General features: G+C 42.4%; 1 protein-coding gene across 1 annotated transcript in view; it reads left to right on the top strand.

Annotated features, from left to right (window-relative positions):
• Positions 1 to 13,951, top strand: part of LOC142765774 (uncharacterized) — a 76,718-nt gene that overhangs the window by 7,727 nt on the left and 55,040 nt on the right. Inside the window, exons 3-7 of the mRNA XM_075867421.1 lie at positions 4,163 to 4,183; positions 7,678 to 7,722; positions 9,632 to 9,709; positions 10,369 to 10,467; positions 13,638 to 13,814. Coding sequence (XP_075723536.1) covers positions 4,163 to 4,183; positions 7,678 to 7,722; positions 9,632 to 9,709; positions 10,369 to 10,467; positions 13,638 to 13,814 — 420 coding nt within the window. The remainder of the gene's footprint in view (positions 1 to 4,162; positions 4,184 to 7,677; positions 7,723 to 9,631; positions 9,710 to 10,368; positions 10,468 to 13,637; positions 13,815 to 13,951) is intronic.

Below are 13,951 nucleotides of genomic sequence, written 5' to 3'. Positions count from 1 at the left end.
TAAATTTGGCCCACTTGCGTTGAGTTTGTTTCAGCTAGGGGACTTGTACTGCTGGGCCAGCGGCGGAGAGCACTCTCGCTTCATAGCAGGCACTATCACTCCACTAAGATATTTTTTAACTTTTTCAAATCTCTGACCAGTAATATTTTCTATCTCTTTAATGTGATCCAATCTATTAATGACCTGACTCGCATTTTCCTGCAGTGTTGCCATCACTTATTTGCGCTCGGAACCAACATTCTACTGTGCCCACATAGCCGAGAGCGCCCTCTTTTTCGGTGCCGGTGCCTCCTCATCAACCATGTTTCTCAGAAACCTCCACAGGCCTTGGTACCTCCACCGATCCATCAAATTTGCTACCCTGATATAAGCTATCTCTGTTACCAGACTGTAAACTTCTCTTAAGTTCGGCTATCTCTTTTACCACCTCGTCAATGGCTGTTTTTAAGTTCCTTCTCTTTCTCCAATTGCGCATTCCTGTTCTCATTCCTATTACCACACACAAGCTCCAGGCTCTGCTCACGCAATTGGCCAGTGCTGGTTCCACCCTTGACCTTGTTGCCCCAGGTGCCCAGCTGCATCACCTCACCTACCAATAGACGCAGAGCGGTTCGCGGAGGCTAGAGTCTCACACGATGGTCGCCGTCCCGACCTGGAACAGCTCCGGGAGCACGAGCCTCATCCAGAGCATGGAGAAACGCTTGCCAGCTGCGCCGCCTCGACTATTTCTTGTTTTTTATTGGCTCTCGACTGCTTTTGCATCAATCCTGCTGCTAACTCCGCCTTGCCTCACTCCTATCGGCGAACAGGCAAGAAGTAGGCAACCTGGTACCGCCGTCTGAATAGTTGATTCGTCATCAGGTTTGACCTCCTCAAAGCTTGTAATGAGGATCCAAGTTATGGTCTGTTGCAGGATTCCGAACAACGCGTCCTCGGCGTTCAAGGCACTCAGGCGCAGGACAGGCATACGTATGAGGTCGAAGCTTTCCGCACGCATAGCATATGTCGACTTGCTTTCGGCGCAAGTAAAAACGGACAAGAGGTGCCGCGTACTACGAAATTGGGTACTCTCAAGCTGTCGAACACTATGATTACCGAGCCCGTATTTTTTATTACTTTAACGACTAGAGACAGCGGATTGTGATCAATAACCAGTTTCCGCCGAAGTGCAGTAGCCCAATCCACAAGGTCGACATCGCGAATGAACCCTCTAATCGTAGTGTATGAGGGTAGTATTGCATGAACTGACATCAAAATCTTTGTCCGCCGCTCTTACTGACCTGATTTTGACAACGTTCAGCGTTTTTTCTAGTCCGCATACTAACCACCACGATATTTGCAGCGCTCCTCTTGTGTCCTTCCTTTAATTTGTCAGAGTTTTTTGCGTTGTTTACCTCGACCAATTCTGCATGAAGTTGTGGAAAATTACATCATTATTCTACTCAATAGTGAGGGGCTACTGCCTCTACGACAGCCCAACCCACCACTGTGGGTCTGACTTACTCCAAGTTCAATTCACCCGGTGGAAGAATGACTGCCTTCATGTGTTCCCTTTGCATCAGTGGCGTTCGCGGCGCAATCAGAATGAGTTGCTTGATTGCCAAGTTTCTGCACCGTTCATCTGTGCCCCGTTGTTCAGCTAACTCGCCTTGTGAACAGCCATCACCTGCTAATGACGGTTCACACTAATGAAGAGTTTGTCGGAAGTCTTGACTTTAGTCTGTACACTGTCCGCCCTCCTAGTGAATTCATCTGTCGAAAGCACTTCCCCATCGACTTCTATGCCGGAAGCGTTCGTCCCGCCGCGTAAGGCTGCAGACGCTGTGCATATCGCTTGGTCAAGGTGGCAGCAGCACAAAAGTTCAGATAATGTCCAAACGATTCATGGCCCACCTCAAACTCCAACATCTGCCGAATAATCTCGTCTTCAAGGATCTGATGATGTCAAATATAAACCACAAAATGACCAAAAAGCTGCGGGAACATTCGCAAAAAAAAAGGAGCCGATATTTGTACACCGCGCTCTTTTCACAATTTGGGGTATGTGCGGCGTGATAAGTGACCTTCATGCGCTGGGTAACACAATGTTTCTTGTGAAGAGACAGGATGTTCGACCACCAAAAGATAAGCGCACAAAACTAACGCTCAGTAGGGCACAGTACAAATTGATGAGCACATGTATTGCTACGACAGGAGCGCTGAGCATACCATTTACGCCGTCACGCTGCTAATAGAGACAACCGAATGGTAGACTACTGCGCACTCCAAATTGTTAACCACTTTTAGAGGCGAAGCTCCTTATGGCGTGGCTTGGGCGTTACTCGTATGTAACCACCAGTGGCACATGCCCGAAATAGGTATAACACGACGTCCAAGGTGGTGCCAGTGAGAGATTTCTTCTGTGCGTTGTTTACCAATAAAAAATAGTGCTCAATGTACATGCCAATGGCTGCTAATGGGGAATAAGAGACATGAGCATTCGGCTTTTAGTCAACGCGCACGCTGCGATCCCCATTAGCAGCCATTGGCATGTACATTGAGCACTATTGAACAAGAAAGGGATGCTACATTATACTCGCTGGGTGTAACCTCCTTAGCTTTAGAAAGGTTTAGCGAGCGTTGAGCCGCAGTGCCATGAATACAATGTACTTGTATATACCATGAATGAACTCAAGGTGGTTAAAAATGAGAAGTAGATACGAAGCGCAAGCCGTAAGAAAGTAAAAGCCGAATTCTCCTGTCTCTCATTTCTCATTTGCAGCCATTGGCATGTAAGTTGAGCCCTATCTGACAGGGAAAGGTTGCTACGTTATACTCGCTGGGCGTAACCTCTTTGGTTTTCGAAAGGTTTAGCGAGCGTTTGGTCGCAGTGCCATGAATACAGTGAACTAGAATATACCATGAACTCGAGGTGGTTAAAGGTGGGAAGTGGACCCAAAGCGTAGGCCGTAAAAAAGTGTGCGTGTGCCACCTCTCGTTTAGTCCTTGGAATGTCCGCTGGATGGCGGTGCTTCTATATGGGGAATATATGATAAAAAGATGCGATATGGTGGGACTTGGAGTGTTGAATAGATGAACGAACGGACACACAAACAGATGCATGGATGGACGCATGAACGGACGCAGGGGCGGATGCATGAAAGAACGCAGGGACGGGCGCACAAACAGACGCATGGACGGTCACACAGACGGACGCATGGACGGACGAATGCTTCGCCCCACTCTCCATCATTCACTCCGTGGATATGCTGCCATTTTTTTTCTTATCAGGACAATATTCCCCTGAGATAGCGTACCGTGAACGGTGAATAGTGTAAATAAATAGCTGTCTGTTAGTACTCTAAAATGCCACTCACCTCGCTGCAAAGCGAGAGGTCACCAAATTCAATTTTGCGCGCTGAAAAAGCATTATATATATATATATATATATATATATATATATATATATATATATATATATATATATATCCGATAGTGCGAACCTAATAGTTATCGTAATAAAACAGTACATCTCACTGCACGCAATAGCACGCAACATTCATGGTCGCATTTTGATTGAGTTTTTAAACATGGTCTAATGATTGGTTGTACACCATGTATATTGCATTATTTCTTGACCTTCGTTTTTCTAATAATTGTTACATGCAATATTGTGAACTGCCTGCTTCAGCAGTCTCCTGCAGCGGATGACAAGACGCTCACAGATTTCACTACAATTTGTTTGTTAACAAAACTATTGCGCGTTCATGTTTTGTTCCCTTCACTTCGCAGATAACGTAAAAGTGACCAATCTTTTTTTTTGCTCACTTTGATTTATAATTCTATAATAAGGGATACGACATCTCATCACTACTGCCCTGCATGTAAGCGCAGGCGACTATATCTGCAGTTGCCAGAGTTATGCATTAGAGTGCAAAAAATTTACACTCCTTTTCTACGTGTAATAATAGTACATTACATCCTATTGAAGTGCTGTGTAGTTACGTAGCGCACTGCTAAACCTCTCTAACAGTACTGTTCTTGCTGTATATGCGTCGACAACTTCGAGGCAGATACAATGGCGATTTGCCACGTAGACGCACTTAATTTTCGGAATGAACCGAATGACACGCGGTTGTACATCTTGCACAGGTATCTTATGCATATGTTATTTTATTTTCAGCTGATTACGAAGATGAAACTGGTAAGTTGTTTCTGCACGTTTTCCCACGCAGTTACTCGCTGCACAATTTTGTCACGGGGTTTTGATGTTCAAGAAGATGGCCGTCAATGTTTTCTTGACAAAACTTTTTATTCTGACGAACTTGTGCCCCAAAAATAGAATTTCCTTGTGCAAGGATCTCTCACTCCACGCAGAGCGTCGGCCACAGGAAATCTGATCATCAGTGGAGCACAACTTTTATAACGAGTCATGGAATACTCCAATGTTACTCGTGATGCTTTCTACGTTCCGCAGTCAGCTTGTTTATCCAAGTTATGCGTGTATGAGACGCGGGGACAAGGCCATCTTTTCACTTCGCCAACCTCTACAGCTAATACATTAACTGCTTTTGTTTGTTTCTTCGTAGTAAATATTTCGATTCCATAAATCAATAAATCATACTGTGAATGTTATCCCAGATTGGCCTTATAGGTATTCCATTAACATTATTCTAGTCTTAACTGATCGCAAGATATTCGTTTACATAAAAGACGTAAAGCTATTTTTTCTCCCCATACTAGACGGCGTGGCACAAGGTATCGTATTAGGTCCACTGCTTTTTAACCTCTACGTTAACGACATTACTGATATCTTACGTCTGTTCATTACATCGTATACACTGAAGACTACACACTTATTTCTGGTCCGAATTCGCAAAAATTAATCGAACAATAAAACAATGTACTGGTTAAGTTATGCGAGTGGTCGATTGCAAACTGACTAAAATCAAACTCAATGAAAACTAAATAATGTTATTTCCCTCTAAAAGCCAACTTTTGACTTGCCAACAAACGTGGTTGTTTGCTGGTAGAGAACGGCGAATTGTTGAACTAAATTACTAAACGTTCCTTTTTTTTCGCAGCTTACTTCGGATAAACACACAGAAAATATCTCCAGAAATCTCTCAGCTATCACAGGTGTTTTATCTAGATGTAGGTATTTTCATCCACCGAAAGCAAACCTTAACATTTATAAAAAGTATTTTTTCTTTCTATTTAGGTTGTTGTAGCCTAGTCAGTGGGACTACTGGAAAAATAAACATTATGAAAATATTTTCATTGCAAAAGAAGATGATTCGGCATATTCACAATATGGGTTTATTGGAGACAACAAGGCCAGTTTCATAGATCTTAAAATGAATAAAATAGAATACCTCTACAATTTTAGCGTATTTATTTGATTTTATTTCTTTACAAGAGCCTTTGAAATGTTTTGCGTCTACTATATCATTCACACCTAAAGCCACTTCCGCCAATACCAGAAATAATGACATGTGTCATGTTTTTAGATTTCATATTGAATATAGCCTACAATCAATACAGCAGACCTTGCAACGTATTTTAATTTAACAGTAATATGTAAAGCTCTTTTCAGCGAAAGAACTTCGGACGCACTTTTTAAACATGTGATGACTAAACGTAATTTCTATTTTTCGCAACTATTTTTCCAGTGTTTCACTTGCCGTAACCAATCGTATTAATTATTATCATCATTCTTTTAATAGTTAGATCTTTTTTTGTACATCTGTGCAAACATTAGTGTTATTTTTCTTAGTTTTGTTGCTACCTTTTTTTTCACAACTTTCAGATATACAGTATATCTTTTTCCCAAGAGCTATCATTATTGGAATTCATTGAGTGATGGAGCCGTTTCATGCTCATCCATAGATATGTTTTTTAAACACCTAGCACATACTCCCGTTTGTAATTAGTAAAGCATTATTTGTGTCTGCATGCTCTATTGCATTTATTGGTTAAGTTCTTGGTTGTGTTTTTGGTTGCATTTTTTTTCTTTTTTTGGATGACTTCAGTCTTGTCCTCTAGCTTGTTACTTCTGATTATATTTATTAGCTCGGTTCTGTTTTGAGAGGGATCGCTATGTTTTCATGTACTTTTACTTCCACTCCTGTAGTAGCTCTATGTAAGGGCTGATATTATCTGCAAATAAATAAATAATAAATAGGTATGTCTTGTAACGAACCATCAACCCAGTCAACGTTCTTGACAGCAGTTTTTCGTCGACCGTATCCACCAGAAACCTTGTTTTTCTGGAAATAAAATCTATTTATCTACTATAATCAATATCCAATTCATTTCAACGATAGGTGCTGATAATTGTCCGCGTGTTCCTGCACACGTTGACGATTGCGCAGAGCGATCGCGCCAGAAAATATCTCGGATGAAGTAAGTGTGTTTCTGACCCAATAGATAGATTGTTACGTGGGCTCTAACCTTAGCCTCTAGACGACCACGACGGGGCAGTTCGTGACCCGTAAAGAAGGGGCGAAATTTTTTTGGCCGAACTTTCGGGTTCGTGTATGAGCTACTCCAGCATTATACTTCAGAGCATTAATTTAACAGATACGTGGAGTTCAACTTCCCGAATTCACCAGTTGATTACGGAAGGTGCCGTAGTAGAGGGCTTCAGAAATTTCGACTGACTGAGGTTTTTTGACATGAACATAAATCTGAGCACAACTGAATACAGCATTTTCGCCTCCATCGAAAATGCAGCCGCCACAACCGGTGTTCGATTGCGCGACCTGCAGGTCCTCAACCGAGTACCTTACACACTAGACCACCGTGGTGGAGCAGTTCGAGGCCCGTTCAAAAGGAGCGAAATTTTTTACGGCTAAAATTTCAGATCCGTGTATGGAGCTACTCTAGCGTTAGACTACGACGTAATTATTTATTTATATGTAGGATTTAACGTCCCAAAATCAGTCTGATGAAAAAAGTCCCTAAATTGGGCAGTCTGATGGAAAAAGTCAAGGTTCGCACACGTCGATTCACGCACTGTCCGGAAAGCCACGTTCGCAGGCGTCGAACACTGACCCCTATAGCTGCTCGGTAGGACGCGTGCTCGTTCATACAGCAGTCATCAAATCATCGTATAGAATTGGTTGTAGTGGGGCTTACCATTGTTTTGTATAGTTACATGAGAGGAGGTCTACAAGAGTGAACTGCTAGGCATACTTCATGTAACAATGCAGTTTTTTTGTTTTCGTATTCATTGCGGTGCTCTCTCAGTGACACGTGAGTTTTTTAGTTTTTTTACAGATAATAGCGCTATTTTTATCGTGTACTTGTAGGTGATCTACCGTTTCTGCTATGACAGTGCAATCTTTTATCCAGGTGGCTTGTCAATCAATGCTGTCACTCCCCATTGTTACCTTCATATACTTGACCGTCGTTCTTGCATGAGGAAACTTAAGGGTTGCGCTGCTAAAGCACTAGGTGGTTAGCTGTGCAATCTTTAATTTGCCTCATGCAGCGCTCCATCCCAGGCACATAGGGGGAAAAGTAGGACGAAGTACTGCGGATCGCCACAAAAATAAATAGTTATCTAATACTTATTATATTTTTATTTTTGAGTGGTACTTAAGCCACACAATCAAGTGCTTCTCTTCCCCATTTTGTTTCGATAGCAGGAGAGCTGCTGAGTTCTTGCAAGCCGTTGCTTTTTTTCTTTTGCAGACACTAGTCGTGTGACGTACAGACCGGGTGTGCCAACTAAAGCAAGTAAGATACCATTATTTATGCTAGTGACCTAAACTGCGCATAGTCTCATACAACTTGAGTAGCCCTCGGTAATTTCTGCGCAAAGTAGGTGCACACTAGCCCGCACCAACGAGGGCCAACTCTAGACTAACGTGGGGAGCCGGATGGCTCAAAACACTACTTTTGGAAGATGTTGCTCACTGCATGGCCGGTAGAATCAACTTAGTGGTGGAGGAATCTGTGGTCGCCTTGAGGTCACTCTGAGGTCGTCTCGCCATGCTTGAATGGACTTGTTGAGTTTTGGCTAACTATAGTTAAGAAACTTGAAGCAAGCTACAGCAAATAGAGAACTTTACTGCCTTTGATGCTGCCCTTTTTGAAGTACAACGTTCGTGTGGATCCAAATTGTTAGACCAGTGTCATGTACTGGCTTGTAATAATTATTAGTACAAGTCAGGCGAGGACTGTTGTTCCGAATAACATGCTGAAAACCTTGTTGAGTGGAGGTTATATGTATATAATACAGACCTAAAGTGTTAGAAAAGTGCATGAATTTCGCCATTCACATATGAAGTTTGAAATAAAGATAAGATTGTACTTATTCTAGCATGTGGCTTGTCATAATACTTGGTCGAGAAGCATTACTTACGGCACATATACTTCCGTAGAGATGAAACAATCGAAAAAAAAAACACATTGAACTACAGTTCGAAAGACAGTGCATCTTAAGGCGACAGATGTTTGAGGTTGTAATACATGTAACATATCCATAAAAAAGGACCGCATCTGTGTCTTTCTGTTTGCGTATTGTGCTTACACTACATAAGTGTTTCAAATGCATCACCAACCATCCCATATTGAAACTCCGCATCACAGAACATATCATGAGAGAACCTATCATCAGAACCTGTCATCATAGAACCATCAGAGAACCTACGAGGACTTCGCAAATGAGTGCCACTAAGTACTCTTCTTTATCAGCTTCATCTCTCATGCAAGGCTGTTTTATATACGACTTGAATTTTATATTATTATTTGTTTAATTGCGCATCAGTGTGACTGTCGTTATAACTCAACACACAGGATTAATAATTGAGACGAACGATCGCATGGTCATCGATTTTGTTTATCCTGTTTCTGGCACTGTTTTCCCGGAAAGTAAGAATAATTACACCAGAATATGCATGTGTGTGAGAAGGAAAAATCTGTATTTTACATTTTAACAAATATAAGGCTTCATTTGTAAATTCAAGGGTTTAGTTTCCTATGTGAGACACAATGCTCTTCAAATTTGTATTACAAATACTTCTAATACAATACCCTATACTTCTCTCGGCATCCGTCGTCTGATAGTACTCAATAATAATTCATATCAGCGTGCAATAGTCGTCTTCATTTAGGATGCTCTAACAACGTCGCCTTGAATGTCACTGCTCTTATTACTGCACAACAGTGTCATATCTTTTCAACCACATTGTTGCCAGTGTTCTTCTTGACGGCACATTATAAAGGTGGGAGGGATAAAACTCACGGGGGAAGCTGTGTTCACTCGACTGACCGCACCGCGATTCAATCCTGCGGTTTGTGTACTACGTCACGATACGTCAACCGTTCTCGCGTTCTTTCTTCGATCCGCGCAGACTGATTTCTCAATCACCCGAAGCTTACATCACAGTTTGGTTTCTCGGGTACCAATGCGGAAATCCTCGCATGTAGGGTGAATTTTTCCTTATCGCGTGAATGCTGGCTGTGGAGGGGTGCGAAGCACGTCACATGTTACGTGACTGATCCGTCCGCGGTTGCGTCTGTCGTGTGAATGCAGCTTTATGCGTGACATTTTGGTGATTTGAGTGTCGCTGAGAACACAATGCACCATTTGTTCAGTGTCTTATGAACACCTCCCATCTTGTTCCCAATATCTTGGCTTTAGCGAAAACCATCACTGGAGGCCCATCGCGCAGCACTAAGCATCATCCCGGCAGCGGTAATACGACCAGTCATCCTACAGGTATGCGCCTAATCCAGGTGGCACACCCAGGTGAATGATAAGGCTACGTACTGTGAGGGGTGGCAAACTTACTTACGTAATGAGGAACTAAACACTTGCAGAATAAAATGTGGTAATGAGCGCGTACATTGGGTGTATAGCGGGCAATATATTTGGTTAAAGTGCTCGTAATGGAGCCATATGTTGGTGGGCGTGAACTCCTTCAGGCCAGTGGACACAGACGAACGGTGGTTCCATACGTAGTCGCTACGATGTCATGAGTGATGTATACGTTCAAGTTTTGATACGCCTGTAGAGTTGGACGTGCTTTAAACTATTAACGTGTATAAAGATAGAGTACTTGAGTACGCAGAGAACACAAGTAGCCAGCATGCAAGTTATTATCTTAAAAAGCATGCATTTCGATACATTAGGTTTCGGGGCAGAGCGCATAAAAATCAATATATCAGTTAACACTATATTGCGCAACATTGTGACAGATTTTTTATAATTATAGAACACTTAAAATGATTTACCACAAAAGCTAAAGCGCACATGCATTTTTCATGTTACTCAGGGTAAACTGTCCAATATTGCTGATAATAGAATATGGGGATGGCTCGCCTTGACCTCAGTAGCCCATTACATGGCCACGTATTCACGATAGCTGTTTATTGCAGGACACACTCCTAGTGGAAGGACACACGTTCCAGGTGGCAGCCGCACTTCAAGCACTGGTCCTAGACCTGGTCCTGTCCCAGGTGGTCGAACGACTCCAGGTGATATGTTCTGCAACTTTAGTTCCTAAACCAAGGCATCATTATATGAATGAACATCACGCAGAATTCACAAAATATTACTACCACATGAAGTTCTTCATTTATGAATACAAGGTCAAGGACCAACACAGAGGATAATATGAGCGCTTTTCCTTTAAATCTATTTAGGTCAAAGCTATTTACTGTGAAGAATAGAAGTATGCAGACCACGTGAGTGCTTTTCAAACTGCCTGTTTGTGCCACCCGGCGGTGCACCAACTACCATCGACCGCAGTGCTGGGCCGGAAATTGCTGTTCTGGTTATTCACTGGGGCGTAGAGCATTGTTATTCGTAGTTTTCACGTAAGATTGAGATTTAATAGTTGTGCTCATGAACTGCTCTAGAGGCAAAGACACGTAGACGCAGATGCCGGAAAGCGCGTCACGTTGAAAAGTAGAAGTTTAATTGTGTTTGTACCCTTAAAGAAAGCAGACAGGTAATAGATTAAGTGAAGGTTTTGCCTTGGCGATTGCAATGCGGCCGTATCGGAAGTGCCGTGAAGCTCTTCGTCACGCGTTCGCGTGGACCTTAAACTGTTGTGGTCGGCTGTACTTCCTGCAACGACTCCGTCTTCCTGGACTAAAGAAAACGATGAAGCGTTCACTTAACCATGCAAAGCTTCAAATAGCCGATCTGTACAATTGCGAAGACTAATATGCTTGCTTCGAGGTTGCTTCCAGGTGATGCAGATTGTTTGTAGGTGATACAAGTATACCAGTTAAATGAGGTGACAGAGGTTGCTTCTAGCTTGAGATATTTATTTACAAGCATTTACCAAGTTTATGTTAGGTTGTTGCTAAGCTGATTTTTAGCATAGACAGGTTCACCCTAAAAATGTACAACTTGACACAAATGTCCAAATTCTAATAATAAAAACTCGCACTGAAGTCAAGCGTTCGCACCTCTCATCGTAGATGCGCTCTCTTCTCTGTTCGCTAGTATTATCTCGTTGTATGTACGTACTCGGGGCGTTCCGTTCGCCACCGTCACTTCACAGCTATTTGATGGGGTAATTGTTGCGTTTGGTTGTTCTAGCGCACCGCTGGTGAATAGTGATTTTAACCCCTTTTAAGCAACACGTACTTGTTTATCCTTATAGTTTGCTGGTAATAGGAGCAATTGTTGTCTCTGGTAATTCTAGCGCACTGCTGTTGAATAGTAATGTTTACCCTTTTCAAGCAACACGTACTTGTTTATCATTATAGTTTGCTGGTAAAGGCCATGCAAGTTACGGATATCGTAGAGAGCTTCACTGTTACAACAACATTTCAGGTTCCAACTTCACCAAAAGACGCTCGCGCTCGAGTTCGCTCTTGCTAGTAGATGCGCGTGTTCATTACTTTGTCCCGTCAGACGATCAGGAAGGGCATTTGTAGAGCCGGACAGACAAATCCACAAATGCGTTCACTGGAAATATTGTTTAGTTCGCTGTAGACTCGTGCACAACTGCCTGTCTACAACTAAATTTTGACCTCTGGGTGCTTTACGGACCTTTCGACAATTGATCGGGAATGGTATGTCTATTTTTGAGCTGACTACATGTTTCAATAAAGAAAATCACCAAAGAAGCATCAAAATCCCATGCTTCATAATTAGAGGATGTGAACATTAGGAACATCCTGCAGTGCGTTTTCGGTAAAGATTATGGTATGGGTGTTTCGCGTTTGAAACATGGGCTTGAAATGACGTCGAACGGCCCTCCCTTCTCCTCATGTGTTTCCAGGTATGTAAAAAGCGAATTTTCTAGCTATTCATTCAGTTCATGCTGAGACAACCTTAGGTAGACCATGGAAGCTGTACGTTAAAACAACAGCGGGAATGAAATACTCGAGCAAAAATTTACGAATTTGTCTTGCTTAATGTGCTGACAGACCTTAACAATAAAATGTACACCTCCCCCCCCCCCCTCCAACCATCGGTATGAGTGACGGTTGATGGAGCTTCGCTGGTCATTCACTTTCGCCCGACGGGATAGCAACCGATTTTTCGTGGTTATTCATCTGCTTCGTTGGAGATTATAATGAGTGAACCCAACTGCCTTATCCTTTATATAACCGGACATTTGTTATCACGGTGTTGTATGTGTCCCGGGCATGTCTTATTGTCGCTGATGCCGAGCCGTTATGCGTTTGTTTATACAGACATACGCTTGAAAATACTGACACGAACAGTGATTGTAAGAGCATGCTGCTGAGCTAGCTGACAAGTATTGATTCTTAAAGACAGAGTGGGCAAACGCGGACACAACAAAAAAGTAAAAACCCAAAAATGCCGACGTACAACTCATGAGTCGCACTATGGCAGCGGGAAAGAACGAAGGTACGAAAGCTTATTTGGCCAGGCTCGTGCAATAAGCGAACCTATCAATCAGGCATGGGTGGTGGTGTATGTGACACGTGACAGTTGTGACAATGGCTTTCTTAAGAATCTTTGCGCAAGTTAATTGATGGTTGCCTAACGCATGCACTAGTGCGATCATTCATACACAGCTAAGGAGACGAAGCGAAAAGCAAAAGATACACAAAAATAGATTAGAAAATGCAGTGCATAAGAGAGAGTGAATATAATCGGGAAATTAAGCCAGAAATAAAAAAGAAAAAGCAAAAAGAAAAAAGCAAAAAAGTGAGCAGAGATAGACAAAGAAAGAAATGAAAAATAATCGAGACTAAAAAACAGAAAAAGTAAGAAGGGAGAAAAATAAGTACTTTTGAGGGCCATCAAGTTTTGTTGTTTCTTCAGGCTTGGCATTATCAATGCATAGATACACCTCATTTTTTTGGTGCTACTTAAGCCTATTACTTTTGCCTTGCTTGCATTCATGGTCATTTGATTTTAGGCTTCAAAACAGCTCGAATAATTATTGCAATATGATTTCCAACAAACAGTGCGTCAGGTGGTGCTATCTTTTGTCTGCGTCCTTTTTGCTGTGGATCATAAACGTAATTGTACTTGGCCAAGTTATTGTTATCCACTTGTAGTTCCTTAGGCTAACACTTAGAGAACGTGTACAATTGACGTGACCACAATTGAAATCAACTGCCACTGCCAAGATTCTCACATTTTGCCAAGTTGTCCAGAAGCCTTTGGGCCTACTTCAAGGCTATAGTGCTACAGCGGTGGTTTACCCCAGGTGGTGGGCACACTCCAAGTCCTGGCATCGGCAACCTCACAACCGTTCCTGCTGGGACGACACGCACTACACGCAGGGTTCCTAGTGGGACTACTAGACCTACTAACAGACCTACTAGCAGACTTAGCACTCATCGACCAGTTCCTACACGCAGACCCAGTACAAGACGCACTACAGGTAAATTATATTTTAAAAAGATAAGTAGTGTCTGTTTTCTAATTACTGTGTGAAGTCAAGGGGCAATATACAGAGTGTTTCAAGAAATGCGTCCAATATTTTTTTTAAATCAGCAAAAGACATAATTTGCTTGCTGA

Source organism: Rhipicephalus microplus, chromosome 1 (assembly GCF_043290135.1).
Source record: "Rhipicephalus microplus isolate Deutch F79 chromosome 1, USDA_Rmic, whole genome shotgun sequence".
Lineage (NCBI taxonomy): Eukaryota > Metazoa > Arthropoda > Arachnida > Ixodida > Ixodidae > Rhipicephalus > Rhipicephalus microplus.
This window is presented reverse-complemented; position numbering and strand designations above follow the sequence as displayed.